General features: G+C 40.2%; 2 protein-coding genes across 3 annotated transcripts; one reads left to right on the top strand and one right to left on the bottom strand.

The window, feature by feature from the left end:
* Window positions 1-1,384: 1,384 nt before the first annotated feature.
* Window positions 1,385-13,536, bottom strand: LOC308296619 (serine/threonine-protein kinase ICK-like). The gene is made up of 14 exons (XM_080739948.1): window positions 13,324-13,536; window positions 12,532-12,795; window positions 12,157-12,211; window positions 10,323-10,444; window positions 10,153-10,232; window positions 9,867-9,999; window positions 9,546-9,717; window positions 8,498-8,665; window positions 7,230-7,619; window positions 5,330-5,535; window positions 4,554-4,696; window positions 3,830-3,946; window positions 2,713-2,820; window positions 1,385-2,438 (listed from the first exon to the last, which is right to left on the bottom strand). Exons 2-14 carry the CDS (start codon window positions 12,630-12,632, stop codon window positions 2,284-2,286), a joined length of 1,950 nt encoding a protein of 649 aa, XP_080596074.1. The 5' UTR covers window positions 12,633-12,795; window positions 13,324-13,536; the 3' UTR covers window positions 1,385-2,283.
* A 1,326-nt stretch (window positions 13,537-14,862) lies between these two features.
* Window positions 14,863-18,574, top strand: LOC308297130 (glutathione S-transferase 3-like). Of its 2 annotated transcripts, none has more exons than XM_080740548.1 (7): window positions 14,863-14,931; window positions 15,059-15,154; window positions 15,278-15,329; window positions 17,163-17,295; window positions 17,381-17,522; window positions 17,889-18,014; window positions 18,343-18,574. In XM_080740548.1, the coding sequence occupies exons 2-7, from the start codon at window positions 15,068-15,070 to the stop codon at window positions 18,478-18,480; spliced, it is 678 nt and encodes a 225-aa protein (XP_080596674.1). In that variant the 5' UTR covers window positions 14,863-14,931; window positions 15,059-15,067; the 3' UTR covers window positions 18,481-18,574. The 2 variants fall into 2 exon arrangements, with proteins under 2 accessions (XP_080596674.1, XP_080596675.1); XM_080740549.1 differs by having other exon boundaries at window positions 14,916-14,936.
* The last annotated feature ends 10 nt before the right edge of the window (window positions 18,575-18,584 follow it).

Here is an 18,584-nt window from a genome sequence, read left to right as displayed (position 1 = left end):
GTTGGTTTGTTTACTGTTGAGTGAGAAAACAAATCATCTGGGGACCCCCCAAATTATTTTGGGGGGTCCCCAACCTGGGGGTCCCGACCCACAGGTTGAGACTGAACCACTGACTTAAAGCCTAGAACCACAGTCCACTGCCATACCTAACATACCGGTACAACTGTTGGCACGTAGCGGATGTGGTATGGGTCAAGTCCAATCTAATAGCTCAGGTCAGGTCCTGTGTCAGGTGCCGTGGGATTATGTGACAAATATACGGTACACACTTTTTGTTGTCGTCTCTGTTAAATGTGTATGATATACTGTCTGTCCGTCACGTCACACTTTTGCCCTACTCATATCTCCGCCACCGTTGCCCCTATCCATTCCAAACTTTGCACACACACACACACTCCTTGGCTGCCAAACCACAACCTCCACCACTCATAATTTGGATTATGAGTCAAAAAACAGTAAAGTGGGACTATAAATAACCACATTTTGAAACCTGACACAGTATCAAAGAAGATATTTAATAACACTTGATAACTGGCAGTTAAACAGGTAATTACCAAGTTAACAGAGTTTATATGCTGAAACCAGCAACAATTTGCATTGAACTTTCTTTCCTTAGAATAAAGCACAGACTTGAATTAGTGAAAAAATTTTAAAAATGGAAAAACATTTTCACAAAAAAATAAAAAATATAATAATACCGTAGCTGGATTTACAGGTTGATGTCATGAAACACAAAACAAGGAATATAAAAACATATATTTTTTTCATCACTGAGGCAAAATAATTCTTTGGCAAGAAAACAAAAAAGACGGTAAGGTGTCTATAAATCTGTAATGTGCATAATGCATATACTGAACTGCTGAAATGGAATACAAAACACATGGCAGTGGTATAACCTCATGAGGGCAACAGGTACATTATAGCGAAATACAAAACACTGAGCAAAGAATTGATTCGTAGTAATCCACTGATTAATGAGTTGAACTTCTTGTTGGTTTCATTTTGGCGTACATGTACACTTACAAATATTACATCACACAAGAACGTATATAATAATACATGGTAGCTGTCCAGCAGAAACCAGCTAACTCCATTTTTCAGGTTTTAGATTTTTTTTTCCTTCTCCATACATCATTGAACAGAACAGCCTTTACATCTGTGTTGGTTAAAAATAAATTGAACCAATGAAAAGTATTAAAAAGCACTTCGGCCAAAACCTAATTCCACTGGATAGTCACACTGTCTACCACGGAGGGGGGGGGGGGGGGGGGTCTAAATTGACCTATACAAGTCTGTAACTCTGACAGTGAACAAATGGAACCAAATGAACCCTAACGGGTGGGTTCATTTGGTTCCATTTGTACTCTGTCAGAGTTAAGGCCTCTCCATACTTCGACCAAAATGTTCGGTGAGTTGTGTTTTCCGACGTGCAAATTTCCGAACTCCCGTTCGGTCCAATGCTTTTCAGAAGTCCCGAGGGATATAATTTTATGGTAGAAAATGACCTTTTGACCGAAAACGGCGGTTTCGGTCGAAGTATGGAAGGGCCTTTAAGTGGAGACCTTGAAATTCTAAAGTTTGAGAAACACTGGTCTACCATACCAGCTAACTAACAGCTATTGAACACCCTCTATGTCTGTCTATGTGTTGGATGTTGTTTTTTTTTTTATTTGTAAACTTTGTTGTTAGCCGTTTCTGCCAGACAGCAGGGATATACTGAAACAAACCTTTTTATTGCTGTATAAGATTTGTACATATTTCCATTATAAAACACCTACTATGGGCCTACTCTTTGGAGAGGAAAGAGTGTTGAGGAACACAGCGGTCTCATCTAGAGCAGTGCTTCTCAACCTGCGGGTCGGGACCCCCAGAAGGGTCCCCAAATTAGATGTTTAGCTAATGTTAACCTTGTTTTCTCACTCTACAGTGAACAGACCAACATACAGTATCAGTGTATACGGTATCTGCAAATGACAATTTAAGGACTTTAAAGATGTTTTAGTACCTCCGGTCAAATATATTGGTCAAATTGTCAAATATTACAGTCAATGTGAAAATAGCAGATCTACATGCTCACAACGCCTCGCGTTGGGAGGCGTTGTGAGCATGTAGATCGTCTATTTTCACAATGGAATAGATAGAGTCAAAATTTAATGTAATGCCAACTCCTACAATTCCAAGTGCTTGTGCACGGTGGGGGGGTCCCCAGTTAAAGTATGATTATTTTGGGGGTCGCAGCCTGAAAAGGTTGAGAACCACTGCTCTAGAGACCCAGAGAGGCTGCTAGCGGTGTCCATATTTGGCAGACCAGTCTGTCCGTCCGTGGACACTCTGGCCAGCGGGTCGAGGCAGCAGGGCAGGGGTGCTCTTGTTGCCTGATGACATGTAGGCTGAGGCACTCGTCTGACTGCTTCTGCTAGATCTCCAGGTTGCATAATCTAAGACAGAATGCAATGATTATTAACTGCTTTCAACCTGGCATCCCTATTGGGCATGTCATTAATATTATGTTTAACATTTAAAAGAAATAGTGAAAAAAAAACATCATATCAGCTATTTTCACTATTCATTGTTCAATGAATACCGGTATATAGGGCTTGAAAAGTCTAATAAATGAACTTTGTACTAGACTGGACACAGTAAGTTCATATAGATTAAAACATTCTGAACTATATGAATATCACTTGACAGTTAACAAATTAACGTCCTCACTTGATGCTGGTGACTCGGCCATAGATCCAATTTGACCTCGGTGACCCCCAGAGCCAACCTCTTTTCTGTAAAAGGATGGTACGTAGCCACTTGGTAGAGTATTTGTACCTGCAGTGAAGCAAACAAACATATTTAGACCGGGAACGCATTATTACTTTAACCATTATTTTATGCTTTAAATAGTGAAAAATAGCAAATCTACAAGCTCACAGCGCAGCACTCGGTGCCGCGCTGTGAGCTTGTAGATCCACTATTTTGAAAAATCCTGAAAGTCTTTCAATATTTTTGATCCGATTCTTCTAAATCCTTCTTCTAAATCAGTGGTTCTCAAACTTCTTCATATCAAGGACCCCCAAAATGATATGTATTTGGCCACGGACCCCCATCTCAAAATATGTTGTTCCAGGGTCCACCCAGAAGCAAAGATTTGAGTTACAAATGTTCACTTTAAAAACATATTCAAAGATTTGCACCAATTCTCAAGATTTTTCAAAAACAGGAGATCTACAAGATCTTGCAGCATGGCACCAAGTGCCGCGCTGTGAGCTTGTAGATCTGCTATTTTTCAATAGCTAAAGTATAAAATAAGTCCAGGTCTTAATGGGTTAGCCCATTAAAGCCGGGAAAGCATGCGTGTTATTTTACATTTTAGCGATGGCTAGTCCAACATAGCAGATATACAAGCTCACAAGCGCTGCAAGTTTGTACATCTGCTATTTTGGAACCTTTTTTGAAAAATGTTGAATAATTTTGAATTACGAAAACTTCATAACTACTGATTTAGAAGGCATTTGTAAAATCGGCCTAAGGTCTTAAAAGTTCTCATGGTGTCACCTTATGAAATGAAAACAGCAGATCTATAAGCTCACGTGTCTCATAGTGACGTGTTGAGAGCTTATAGATCGGGTATTTGAAGTTTTTTTATATGACAAAGCTGTACACCGAAGTATAATAAAAGAGGGGTTAATCAGAGTCAGACTATTTAGTCCATTATAAAAGAATCTATTCAATTTCTTTGTGTAAATTAAAATAATAATAATGTGCTTCTCGATTATAATAATTGAAAAAGTAATCGATAGAATAATAGCTAAAAATAAGATAAGCTCTAGTAGTTTACCATGAGTGCCTCTGATTGGCAGAGTCCCTCCAAATGGAATATAGCTGTTACCCCACAGGTGGCCTCCACCAAAGTCTTTACTGGCGTTTATTGACGTATTCTTTTTTGTACTTATTCCTGAAGGGAAAGACAAGCAAATATCAGATAAGGTCTATATAAAAAACAACAACTTTAAAGATGCAGTGCCATGATTTTTCTCCCCCTAAAACATGATGATCAGGTATTATGATTATACCAGTAAAATACTCCCTAAATCTGGAGATAAGCGACCGTCAGGTCGCATACACAAAGTTTAGAAGGCAATGGTAGTTTAGAAGCCACATGTGAAAAGACGCACAAATCTAACAGGGTTCAATCGGGGAAAAACACACTGCCGCAGCCACTTGCCACACGGCAAATTCGGAGCATGTGTGCATGAGGTCATAGAGAATCATTGATTAAATCGTCCATTTCTTCTGTGCGAAAAACCACGCCTGTCTGCAAAGCCCTTTAGAGTAATGTTAACTCCATAGACACATAAAAACAGAAAAAGTACAAAACTATGGCACATACATGTAAAAAGCAGACCTTGCGATGCCATGTGTGCTATTTGCGATTTACAAATTGGATTGCCAAATGGGTACATGAATAACATTTTGTATCAAAGAACATTTTCTACATATTGGATTCTTGACTGACTTAAAACGTCAATATAGAAACAGAGGGATATTTTCAAATGTATTACCAGGTAAATATCTTGACTGCTTCAAGTAATGCTGTTTGGCAGAGGCTGTCCTTGATGGCTCCAGGTATGTTGTAGACTTATTCAAATTTAAAGGTGCTTCTTCCTTGCCGTTAGGTCGACTGAAATCCAGAACATTTCCGTATCTGAAAAATAGTGGGTTTTAACATTATTGTTCTTACAGGCCTGTTATATTGCTTTCTGTAAATGATTGGATTAATCCATGACATGACAACTTGGCCGAATAAAAGATGCTCTGTGATTGGCCGAAAATGAAACAAAAGACGTGCTGTGATTGGCCGAAAAACAAAACAAAAGACACGCTGCGATTGGCAGAATAAAAGACACGCTGTGATTGGCCAGAATAAAAGATACACAATGGTTCCAGCCCATAGACCTGCCCACTCTCAGAGTGGACTGTTTCTCTGGTCTGATGTTGTGTTCATAAGCGCTTTATCCCGTTCGAAATTACAGCTCCTCCAATGAGCGCAGGGGGTGGGGGTGGGTTTAGCGAATAACCAATCCGCGCCGCCGCGGCCCATTTTTTCAAGCGACGTCATCATCAGTGCGTCATCATCAGAAGACGAAGAAGACAGAAGGCTAAGATACACTGTGATTGGCCGAATAAAACTAAAGACGCGCTGTGATTGCCCGGAAATAATACGCGCACTGTGACTGGCCGGGGAAAAAAAAGAACACGCGCTGCGATTGACTGGATCACTGATGTGCCTGTTAATAAAATTTAAAGAATTGTAAAGCCAAAGACGGCAGTCTTTCACCTGCTCAGTGAATCTTCTCCCTGTCTTGACTTCTCTGAGGAAAAGGGAGTTTTGCTGAGAATACTCAATGATGTCAGCTCAGTGTCTTCATAATCATCCCACTCTTCACCCTTAACCAGTCCTGTACCATGGCCCCAGCGGCGACGGCCTGCTTTAGCTTTCATCTGATAGCTCAACAGGTTCGCATTCTCAGACTCCTGTCTCAGCTGTCAAAAGAAAGGGACAGCCAACGGTAATTGTGATTTAAACATTTTATTTAGTAAATGTTGCACAATTTAAGATCCTTATTAGTTGAATACTGGATTTTATTAAGAATTGGCAATTGAAAAATACAAAACAAAACCCTGAAGTGTTAATGAAAAGCTTTATGGCATGTAATTTGTGAGGCACTTACATTATTTCAGAAAACACCTCGTAATCTTATCCTGAGCCTGCCAAAGCAGCAAACCTCTCCATAGACATGAAATGAAAACCTCAAATTCAACCTACTGAATGGAGAGTCTGTTTTTAATCAACTGAAATAATGACAGTGCACTCTTTTGCTTCAAGGCCACAAATACAGAAACATTCTATTATCACCTCATGGGATGCTGATGGGGTTTTGAGGTTGGTATATGACATAACATATTAAAGTGTAATGGATAAGATGTGCATACCAAACATTTGGGTGCTAGGAAAGATTTTAGATGCCATTTAAATTAATCTTGTGGCTGTGTCAAGGTATCACAGATGTCTGTTGGACTAAGCTACAGTGATTCTGACCGCAGTAACATCTGACCGCAGTAACATCACAGCGTTTGGATTTCTCTCGTTTCATGTTTCGGTGAGCAGAGATTTAGTTTCCCAGACATCATTATATCACATTATTAATGCTGCTCCTGCAGATTTTAAGCTTGAGTGCTTTCACTTCCTGCAGAGGATAATACTGTAGAACATCATTCTGTGCCTCTTCAGCTCTCTGCCAGTTAGATGGTGAATGTCAATGCACCTCACGCCGGGCGCACCTAGTTCTTAAAGGTGATCGCACTCTGATTGGTTTTATGTAAAGCCCAAAACACACCCATACTGTAACTAATTCAGAGCCCTTATAGTGCCCTCATTTGCTGTCCTGTAGATAGTACCATTGGGCTGGCCTGGACACATCCCCACTCCGCAAAGTTAGGGACCTCAGGATTTTACTGTGCATAATGTACTTGTTTGTGTGGTGGCTATAGGCAACACACTATTGTTCTAGGTCTGTAACTTTTATGCCAGCTAAAGTGAACCTGTTTTTGGTTAACCTTTTGACTGAAGTTATGTGGGTTGTAAGGCAGATAGATAGATATCTTGGACAATATGAAGTCCAATCAGACAGGATAGGTCATGCTTCACTTGACATCACAATATATAATATAAACGGTCAACGCACTTACAATTTCCCAGAATTGCACCTTTCTAGTTAGTGTGGTTGCTACAGTCAACACACAATTGTTCTCGGTCAGAGAATTCTCTGGCAGCACAGTGAACCTGCTTATTGATAACCTTTGCACAACAGAAAAGTGAAGCTTTTGGTCATGCTTCAAACACTGTTGTCGAGTGATTTCTGCAGGTCTTTCAGTCCGAGCGTATCAAAGGGTGCGTTCGGAAATGCGCGCCGGGTGTGTGCTCAGTGTAGTGAGTGCCTAAACCCAACCCTAACCTCAGTAAAACTAAAACTAACCTCAACCCTAACCCTAAACAGACCCGGTGCGCATTTCCGAACGCACCCTTTGATACACTCGGACTGAAAGACCTGTAGAAAATACTCTCCCATCACAATATATCATATAAATGGTAAGACGGAATTCAGTTCCCTGTGGATTCCTCGTGACTCACCCACTAACCCTAACCCACACCTGCAATTTCCCTTCCTTTCGCTTACCTTGCTCTGGAGGTCCTTGTCGACAATGTAAGGAAGATGACTGTGTGTTGTGGCCTCAGTGTCCTCTTGCTTCAGGGTGTGTTTGGGTTGTTGCTGTTGTTGTTCTCGCACCAGATCTGTGTGCCGCTGGTACCCCGGGGCCTGAACAGCTGCCGATACCGTTGACGGCTGGATCTGCTGAAGGGGCCTTGAAGGGGAGCAGTGTTGGTTGGGAGGTGGAGGCTGAGCAGGAGGTACTGGCTTGAGGAGCAGGGGCTGCGGAGGCAGCGCCTGCTGCGTCTGCGGCGGTGCCTGCAAGGGTGCGAGGCCCGGCTGAGGCCGGCCCTGCTCCAGGATCTGCTGAGGAGTGCCTAATGCCTGACCCACATAGAAGTAAGAGTACCTAAGGGCCTGTGGATGGAAATGAGTAAGAAGAATGCCGTCAGATTACATATCGTCGCTGTCGGGTGGAAACCTTGTATATTCCAAAATCTACAAGCACACAATGCCTCACAACGCAAGGCGTTGTGTGCTTGTAGATATGCTATTTTCACAAGTGTTGTGCGATAGTCTTGTATGATGAAGCAGGGCTTCATTTTACGGAAAAATGTACACGTTTGAAACTTGGGGATACGAGGTTTCTGCATATTCAAGTCTTGTAATAATATGTCATATTACTGACGTCATAGACTGGCCTGTTATTGTAGGATACGAGTTCATTCAATGCTGTATCGATGTTGTGCCATTAGGAGAGACAACATTATTTTTTATCAAAATACATGTGTACATCTCCAGTCTCTAGTCTAATCTTGTAAAATAATTTAACGCTTGAGAGCGTAAGATAAAACAAAATGGTCCATTTGTTTTCATTTTTCACATGCTGCATTCACACTGAGAGAAGCCAAGCTAATGGTTGGCTTGGTAATTCAATGTAATCTCTATGCAAACCAGCTTTAAAAATTACCAATTTTTTAAAGGCTGGTTTGCATAGAGATTACATTGAATTACCAAGCCAACCATTAGCTTGGCTTTTCTGTATGTGAATGAGGCATCAAGGTGTCGATTCCTGATCCAGTATTTTTTGAAGCATTTTTAATACTAGTATCAGAACAAATCTAGTAAATGGTAAAGTAAGTAGGCTGCAAAGAAAACAATTAAGAGCTATAATTAGGATACCAGGTAAGCATTAAACCTAGCATCTGTCTAAACTGGTCTGAACAAGTAACCAACAACTATACAACTGTACATAGTGCATAGTTATGTCTGTAATAACTACTGCTGTACATTACCTGGCCAGAGGCTGGTCTCTTCTTGGGATCCCATTGGAGCAGGTCTCTCATCAGGTGGATAGCTTCAGAACTGGCATTTGGAATGAGTGTCCTCAGGTTACTGGGTACACACTGAGGCCAACGGAAATTCATGGCACTTGCCAACTGGTAGCCTTCAGACCAGTCGTTCTAAACAGCGAGAGAGAGAGAGACAGGTCGTCAACAAACAGCTCTTCTCACAGGAATTCTACAATATTATATTTGTATTTGTATTAGTTGGAAGTACATTTTATTTCAGACAGTATATTGGAGAGTAAATAATATAGGGACGTTAGTGCACTAGTGGGGAAGAGGCGAGAGGCCAGCATAATAGTCCAGCGTAATCAGAAAAAGTGTGGAGGATTTGTCTCATTACATCAGTATAGTGGAGATTAACATGAAACATCAGAGAGAAAATGAGGAGATAGAAATAGGTCATGAAATGACTCTAAATTCCAATGCTGCAAGAGGACTTTTTTGTCACTTTAAGCAAGGTATGAATAATATTACACCTAGGTCTTACTGTGCTTAAATAATGCAACAAGAAAAATAAATCCACTAGTACTGTAATGCCATTATTAGAATTTGTTAACTGATATAGGTAAAGTCAGGTGAGACATATAAAAGCCAATCAACTCAACCATTGGCAATGTTATGCTCTTTTGTCCAAAGATAATATTTGACATGGCCTACCCTGTCACACTGAAGTCTGCTGGTTGAGATGGGGGGCTGTGCTCAAACATTTCTTTCAATTACATCTGGAATTTGGAGTATTCTTGAAAATACAGACTGCTTGAATTGGGCCGGTACTCACTGGTACCGACTAGGTATCAGTTCTACTGCTACATGGTTTATGTGTGGTGAATCTAGGTATTTGCTCACATTGACGTTCTACTTAACGCATAACACATTTTTGAGAAATCTAGGACGTTTTTCCCCCCTAATTTTTCAATTTCTAATTAAATATACTTAAAAATGTGCAAAACGATATGTGGACGGAAAGAGGTGCACAACCAATAAGAGATCATACCTTCTTTGGCGTTCCTAAGACTTGGCATATTTTAAATATGGTGTCGACCTCACTAGAGCCTGGGAAGAGAGGTCTGAGGGTGTACAGTTCTGCCATGATGCAGCCGACAGCCCATTGGTCTATGGGGGAGCTGTAGGAGATGGATCTCAGCAGCACTTCTGGAGCTCGGTACCTGGACAGGGAAGAGAAGCTCTTCATATGAGTTTTGTGATTTTGCTAATACTGTAGCTGCTATATTATATTAGCGAACCACTGGGTTATATAATTTAGTTAGTATGCTACCTGCCAAAATTAACAAGTTGGTCAAGTTGAAAAACTCACCATCTAGTTGAGACATAATCTGTGTACGGCGGCCGGGATCTTATCTCACGGGCTAGACCAAAGTCTGCTATCTTCACCAACTCTGGTCCCATGCACAGAAGATTCTCAGGTTTCATATCCCTATGAAAGAACCCTAGGGGAAGTATACTGGATGATCGAGTGGTCATGTACAGTAGATCAAATAAAATAAACGTAAATTAAATTTCATGTGAATCACAAATAAATTCATTTCAAAACAATGCTTGCATCTCTAAAGCAGTGCCCTGTATTAAGCTGTAAAGCATACCATGCTTATGAATGAATGCAAGCCCCTGCAGTATCTGAAACATAATATTTCTCACAGCAGATTCCGGAAACAACCGAGTCCTGAAACAAAAACAACAACAAAAAGTATGTCAATAATAGATTGTACACTTCAATCTAATATATTTGAACACAGAAAAACAAACAACATACCTGTCTTTCATTAGTTGATAGAGGTTTTCCTTCATGTATTCAAATATGAAGTATAAGTGGTCATTTTCTCGAATGACCTCCTTTAGTTTGACTACATTGGCATGGTTGAGTTTCTTTAAGGACTGAAATAATAAAGAAACAAATTATATACCAACATGTGTATGGCCCAAAGGGAAACAATAGGTATACCCATGCCAGACGATATACTGCAGCACATTCAGAAAGCATGAACCAACTATTACAAAATCAAAACTGTTGTCAAAAAGGCAAATAAGACAGGTTTTAAGAGCAAAATGTATTCTAGGGGTAAGTTTAGCAAAAGTAGGTGTTTGATAATTAAAATGGTGATAAATCGGTTTATAAGCAGGATGGAGAAATATATACCCATGCACAGGAATGAACCAAGTTTAACCATGCTATATTTTTAGTAAGGGAAAAGCCAAAATGGGACTTAAGATTCCTCTTGATGTAACATGCTGCACTCATTATCTTAGGGACTCGTATGCCTAATTTATGCTCTGTCGTACAACAGTGTCATGACTCTGTGCCGAGAATAGCAGCTCTACGACTTCACAATGCGTTGCGGATGCGATGCATTGTGAGCACCTAGATGGGCTATTTCTAGCATGTGACACTGTCGTAGGACAAAGTATAAATTGCGTTTAAGGGACTAGTGAGTTCTAGGGACCAGCGTGTTCTAGCCATATTCTTCTCATTTAAATTCCAGCTCTAGGAAAGGGGTCGAGGTCAGGGACAAAAGCTAGAGGTCAAACCAAAGGGCACAAGAATCACCTTCTATTCTTACAGCTGGTTTGTGATTCTGAGCTGTGAGAAGAATTTAGACAACAGCATTCTCAACAGGTGTAATAAATAATGATAGTAAGCTACAGTAGTAACATTTGTCAAGAGAACAGAAGTGATCAACAAGTACAAAATTACAATTGTAAAAAACTAAATGATGATACAAGCTCATCAAAATGTACAATAGTTAAAAAAAACTGCCATTGACTTGAGAAGGGGGAGATAGAAAAGCGGAAGAGAGAGGTTAAAGGTTATTACATTGAGTATGTCTGTTAGGCGAGACCAACTTGACATGAGAAAACTTTATGTTCTACTAATAAACTTGTTGACACCGGAGGATGAGCAAGAATCCTGTAGTATTAGTAAAAGTATCATGTAGAGTAAAGGTGCAACAGGAACCGCTGCATACTAATTTGGTTAATTCGCTCATTTGGGCACGCCTCTCACAGGTGGGGTTGATTGCTACAGAGGGCATATAAGTGAGCAGGTGAGGGGGGGAAGGGCAGTCACCGATTTGGAAGAAACAGTTTTTACCAGTGCGATTGAGTAGAACAAGCCAAAAGAAGCTGTTTGTTTGTTTCTGTATGCATTTGCACTTTTGAGCAGTAAAAGGAGCACAATCTCAACTTGCACTTGTGGACAATGTTTTATTCTTCGCCTGCGTTGAAGACATACAACGGTGCACTCAGTGGGGTTTGATGACTATTGGAGTCCAACTGATTAACCATTAGTAACAGGAAACAGGCATAAAGGATGATGTGTTGGCCAGTGACCTCAGGAGTTTTTTTTATATATAATATTTTTTATATAGAAATAGCGGTTCTAGATGCTTAGCAAAAACATAGTGACGTTTTCGCTTTGTGAGCTTGTGCATCTGCTATTTTGGGAGAATGTTCACCGTTAATGGGGACAGACAGTGGCATAAATAACCTTCTAATTTAACTATTTAACCTACTAATTAACCATGTAACAGGAAACAGGCATAAATGGTTAGGAAATTGAGGAGAAAAAGAGAGAGGAAGAAGAAACTTACTTTGACCTCACGAAGGTTCATGCATTCTTCCCAGGAGTAAAACTTCCTCTTCATTCTAGAATGAAATAAAGGCTACTGGTCACTGATTATAACACACAGTTAAAGAGGCCTTCTTTCAGGGGAGATATCTTAAACACGCATATTGTCCAAATGCTTTCAACTACTTGCCAATATTATTTTTTAGCAATCAAAAGTAATATCAGAAGCATTTTCTTGTGAACGATATTTGGAATCGAAAAACAACAAATGAAATGCTCTTGGCCATGATTTCAGTGCACATGTATATGTATGTTAGTTTTGTGCATCTTTGGGGCATCTTGTGGTGCAGGACACTTGTTATGCAACAACACTAATCAAAAATGTATCTATACTCACTTCTTTATAGCAACCAGTTCACCTGATTCCAGACTGCGACCAAGGATGACAGAGCCATAGGTTCCATCCCCAAGCTGTCTGATACTTGTGTATCTATTCATGGTCCTGCCTTCCACAACATTGTCTGGGGGCAGATACTAAATAGGTGCAAAAGAGAGATGTGTTTCCAGGCAGCTGCTGAGTGTAACCAGATTTTTCTGTGACAACAGCAGTGGACTACGGGCAAAGTTGGAGCACACATGTTGTCATGGGCTGGCCTAATAGCTGAAAGGTTAGGAAGCGGAGGAAGAGAAGGAACAAAGAGCAAGATAATCAGTTAATCATGCACCATTATGCATTATGACAGTATATAAACTTAGAGTTTAGGTAGTAGGTAGACTACACTAACGATTTGAGTAGATAACGGTTTGTTGCGCACAGTATTTGATTACATCGCTATTACAACATTACTATGCTATAAACATAACATAAGACATTAACGTTATAGCTATTGCATCTCTGCTTGGCGTTTATGCAACATAAAAACCACCCAACAACAACAACAGCTTGGTTGCTTGCGACTGTAACCTCAATTGTAATCTTAACGTTACTGACTGTCATGTAAATGTTCATGTGGTGTTAGCGTGTCTGCAGGAATCGCTATAACAGAACAAAACTGTTGGTTCTGTAGCGTTATGCTGAGCCAACACATCACAGGCGATTGAGCCGAATGAGATATAACGTTTAGCCAGAGATCATCGGATTAACGTGAGTTAATGATTAACATACAACCGTGAAATGAACAACACTCACCCGCCTAGATGCGCGCATAGCCTAGCATTCATCATGTTTTAGTCAACAGCAGGCCAGCAAATTTAAGTGAGATGTCCGATTGACGTGATCACTGCATGCAGTCTTCACACTTGACTGTGTAATGTGTATACTGTATGAATAAATACATTCTCTAGGTCCTTTCACATCATAATGTCGCGTTGCAGGGCCTCCATCATGCACAGCATCACAACAAACAAATCACAGCTCCTCCGCCTGAGTAGGCACTAGGCAGAGAGATACAGGAAATAATGGGAGGAAGAGGCAATCCAGTAGATGGCGCTAATACAACGCATATGGTTAATGATATGGCTGCATGTATGGCTGTCGCCATACTGTTTCTATGGGAGATGATTATGGCTGACACCATATAGTTGCTGTCACTGGAAAAAAAGCAGAAGATGAAGATGAAGAAAAAGACAAATTAGAACAATAACAACAAGAAAAAGGGCAGGAAAGGGAATGGAATGGAAATATTTCATGTAAAGTAAAATAAAACAATAAAAATTGCAGAGTGGGCCATTAATTTTCGAGAAAGCTTATCAAGTTTCATCATATACATTATTATATTGGAACTTCAATTGGAAACAGGAATATGAATTGTATTGTCATCACAATCTTCGTCCATATGAACTGCACCTTCTTTTTCCTTGGTTACATTATTTAAAAAGTAAGGCAGACTGCCACGTGCAGTGCCTCATTTGGATGTGTTTGAAGTCTTGGAGCTTGACTTCCCTACGTTTCTCCTACAAATGGGCCTTGAGCTTGTTTGGAGGTTCTAGCAGGGGAGTCGCTACTGGTATACCACGATGCGCGCCGGGGAGCACGTCCTCTGTCACCGAGCGCGGAGCTTCGGGAGCGGACACATATGGAGCGGTGAGGGAGGAAGGGGACACCCGCCTAGCCAGCCAGATCAGCCGAATCAACCCTAGCGATCAATGGGGTGACAGATGTCGCAGCCAGATCGCCCTCACATCCAACCAGAAAAATGACGCTCGAAGATATTTATACTTTTCAAATTTCTAACTATTCTCGGGGACGGTTTTGATACATTCACAGATCCATACCTTGATAGCTAAATGTATGCGTTGCCCATTTGCTTGTATACAATGTTAATTTTCGCTTTCTAATAATATGTTTTAATGATAACTTAGTTTAACAGGAGTGTATGTCCCATAATGCATTATAACAAATGTAAATAAGTCTTTTTTGGTTGGTTACCATTACATTGTCGAGACCAATCGGACATGGACCAAAGACCATGTGATCATGCATTTAGGCTGGGATTATTTCACTTTGCAGGTTGCTGATCCGGTCTGAGCCTGGAGCGGATACGGAAACGGCACGTGCATGAATGTGTATGTGCAAATTACCGGATACAGTAGGCGGGCACTGGATATGATCTGAGCCTAAACAGAAAACCGGAAAGCCTGGTTACACGAGGCATGTGATCGAGGCGAGACGGCGTTCTTTCTGTATTGGTCAATATCTTGTACCTCCCTGCCCCTCCCCTTGGATATTGTCCAAATTGATCGTTCATTTTCCTATTTCTTCTTCCACGGCGTCGGCTCGGCTCACCTCACCTTAAAGGTAAGGTCAGTTAAACTACAGCTAGAAGGATTCTTAATGTGTGTTATTAAATAGTTACAACATTTTAGTGAAACATACAGGCAACATTGGTGAAACATGATTAGTGTCTTGTTTACCTTTTCTGCAGATTTCCACAATGGCAGAAAAAGTTGTACTGTATTACTTCAATGGGAGAGGGAAGATGGAGTCAATTCGTTGGCTTTTAGCAGTTGCTGGAGTTGAGGTATGTAACATCATGGGGAGATGAAGCATTCCTCGACAGTAATAGGCTACAAAATACAAATGTATGTTTCTAGATGTGATTGTCAATGTGATAATTTACCTGTTGTCAATTTCATGTCTACAGTTTGACGAAGTGCATTTGACAACTCGTGAACAGTATCTCAAACTTATGAGCGGTAAGTTTGTAACTTATAGCCTATAGTCTACATCATGTTAAGCAAGCACTTATTCCACTGTAATGTTATGTAGCCAGCCTACTACACTGTATGCACTCGACTCATCATCATAATGGTAAATGACTCACATTTACTGTATGTATAGACTCTACTATGTACTTTGGTCCTACAATTAAAGGAGCTATAGTCAACTTTTTCTTGAAAAACGGATGCTAAAATAAAAATAATGTTTCGAAAATATTTTATCAAAAAAAAATAAGCTTCATATATGTGTTTCTATTCAAAAATGACCACAAAAAGCGTACAATAATGATAAAATAATCATTTTGGCCATTGTCAGACCGACACTTTGTTTACATTCTAGTCTATTAATCAGGGGATATCTTAAAAAGTCCTGGAATACATTCCTTACCAAAACATTTCTTCACCAATGTGTTTGTAAAGGTGTCAAGTAACATATCTCACAAAGACTGAAATTCAGTTTCCCTAGGAAAATCTTTGACAGCTAGGGTAATTCTGGGTCTCATTCACTCACTATACACTATACTATAGGGGAAAAAATCACTCCCAAAAAATATGCTTTAAGTGGGATGTGAGGGGTCTAACTAGGTGTTTTTAATTATTCTGAATCCATTGCAAGCATTTATTTGGCACAAAAAAAAACATTCATTGGGCTAAAAACAGCCCATAACATGATGGTTTAGTGATGAGTCATCACTTTTCACAGTGGTATGGGGGTCTATTTCTAGCCCAAGGAATGTTTTTGGTGCAAAGCAAATGCTTGTGTAACAGGGAGACCTGCCTCTAGTCAGGGCTCTGTGTCCACGCCCAAATCACACAGGTGTGAGTAGTCACTTGTCTACCCCTCCCCTATAAAGCCTGGTGCTCAGGCACTCATTCCGGTTGTAACAGGGAGACCTGCCTCTAGTCAGGGCTCTGTGTCCACGCCCAAATCACACAGGTGTGAGTAGTCACTTGTCTACCCCTCCCCTATAAAGCCTGGTGCTCAGGCACTCATTCCTCCTTGGCTCTCTGTAGAGGCGCTGGCTTGTCTGAGACAGGGGCCTCCTTTTCCATGCCTCACTGAGGATTAAAAGCCAGCTCTGTAGTCCAGGTGCTAGGGCCAAACCTTGTCTAATTTGAGGCTTCAGCCATGGTGCCCTTGGTGTTCCTGTCCTGTATACTGTGTGAACTGCCATGAGTCAGACGTCCTCTATACCTGTACACATGACCTTAACTGCTGAGGAATAAGCTCCGTTTATGCTGCCTTTGCCCTTCTGCTCCACGGGAGGTTTCTGTCCTCCCTGAGCCGAGTGACTACTCACACCTGTGTGATTTGGGCGTGGACACAGAGCCCTGACTAGAGGCAGGTCTCCCTGTTACACTTGCAATGGATTCAGAATAATTAAAAACACCTAGTTAGACACCTCACATCCCACTTAAAGCATATTTTTGGGAGTGATTTTTTCCCCTATAGTATAGTGTATAGTGAGTGAATGAGACCCAGAATTACCCAGCTGTCAAAGACTCTCCTAGGGAAACTGAATTTCAGTCTTTGTGAGATGTGTTACTAGACACCTTTACAAACACATTGGTGAAGAATTTTTTTGGTAAGGAATTTATTCCAGGATTTGAAACTATTTCTGAAGATATCCCCTGACTATATAGACTAGGATGTAAACAAAGTGTTGGCCCTACAATGAAAAAGTTGACTATAGGCTATTATTTCACTGATTAGAATACAGATTTTATCCAACTGTAGGCACCCTTATCTTGGGGTGTGACTGAATTTACAGGATGAATAAAGTGCATTCTTATTTGATCTTATCTTAGATGGAGATCTCATGTTTCAGCAGGTCCCCATGGTGGAAATTGATGGCATGAAGCTTGTTCAGACAAGGGCTATACTGAATTACATTGCAGGGAAATACAATCTCGATGGGAAAGACCTCAAAGAACGTGCAATGTATGGCTCATTTCATGTATTTACATTATACTTTCGTATTGTAGTGTTCTTCAGCTCAGTCATGAAATGTGTGTTTGTATTATAGGATCAACATGTACTCAGAGGGATTAAGGGACCTCATGGAAATGATTATGGTGCTGCCCTTCACGCCACCTGCAGATGTTCAAACTAAGTTGGAGACCATTCAATCTAAAGCAACAGAACGCTACCTTCCTGTGTTTGAAAAGGTACAATTTAAAACATGTTATTTACATCCCGGACCCTAAACTAGTATTAAAATATATCGGTCTAAACTACGTGTTAGAATTACAGCAGTAAATTGCTTTAATCCAGTTCATCATATGACAAATAGCAAACATTTGAGCTATTTTTGAATTAAAATGATAACAATCAAACTTCTTTGATTAGGTCGACTATGGTTAATATTTTTCTGCACACAATTCAGATTCAAATACATAACTGAAAATGATAACAAACTTTCTTTTTTTTTCTTTTCCCCAAGGTCGACTAGGGTAATATGGTTAATATTTACTGCACACAATTCATATTCAAATACATAACTAGCCTACATGATTCTGTGTAACATTTCTTAGGCACTGTGTGGCCCCATATACCTGGTGGGAGGTCAATTAAGCTGTGCAGATGTAGAGCTGCTTGAATGCACTCTGATGCTGGAGGAGAAGTTTCCAGGAATTCTCGCTCAGTTCTCCAACATCAAGGTAGGCTCAACATTTGCAAAGTTCATATATAACCTGTAAATGTGGGTTATTTAAGGTACAAACATGTAATATTTTAATCTATAATAATATGTCTTTCAAATGTGGAAATTTCCCATATTATGTTCTGAAATAAAAGTAACACATTTAAAAGCAAAGGCATACATATAGCTTAGGAAATATTAGTAGCAATGCAATCAACATCACCCAAGCTTCTTTAATGTGTACACTATGCACTTCTTTTTACAACACAGTCTGAAATGTTTACACAGTGAGAAAGATAAATGTCCTGTTTAGTCCTTTAAGATTTACAGTATGAATATCCTTTCAGTCTTTCCAGGGTAGGATGACTTTTAAACCAGAAATCGGTCGATTCCTGCAGCCAGGCAGCCAGAGGAAGCCTCAACCAGATGAAGCTTATGTAAAGACTGTTTTGGAAGTGTTCGATGTTAAATTACTCACCCGCTAACTGATGAGATTCAGCTATAATATGGCTAATTGATGAGATTCAGCTATGCTTGTAAATGATTCCCTTTATTCCGCTGTGCCTTGAATCTATACATTATGCAATTG

This window comes from Nannobrachium achirus (genome assembly GCF_963921795.1).
Source record: "Nannobrachium achirus genome assembly, chromosome: 13".
Lineage (NCBI taxonomy): Eukaryota > Metazoa > Chordata > Actinopteri > Myctophiformes > Myctophidae > Nannobrachium > Nannobrachium achirus.
Note: the sequence above shows the minus strand (reverse complement) of the source record. Positions and strands in the feature narration are given on the sequence as shown.

Coding starts and splice junctions, on each gene's coding strand:
- LOC308296619 (XM_080739948.1), bottom strand. CDS start 12,632: ATGAATAGATACACAAGTATCAGACAGCTTGGGGATGGAACCTATGGC. Junction 10,445..12,156: donor TGAACCTTCGTGAGGTCAAA/GTAAGTTTCTTC, acceptor TTATTATTTCAG/TCCTTAAAGAAACTCAACCA. Junction 7,620..8,497: donor AGAGACCAGCCTCTGGCCAG/GTAATGTACAGC, acceptor TTCCATCCACAG/GCCCTTAGGTACTCTTACTT.
- LOC308297130 (XM_080740548.1), top strand. CDS start 15,068: ATGGCAGAAAAAGTTGTACTGTATTACTTCAATGGGAGAGGGAAGATG. Junction 15,330..17,162: donor GTATCTCAAACTTATGAGCG/GTAAGTTTGTAA, acceptor ATCTTATCTTAG/ATGGAGATCTCATGTTTCAG. Junction 17,296..17,380: donor GACCTCAAAGAACGTGCAAT/GTATGGCTCATT, acceptor TTTGTATTATAG/GATCAACATGTACTCAGAGG.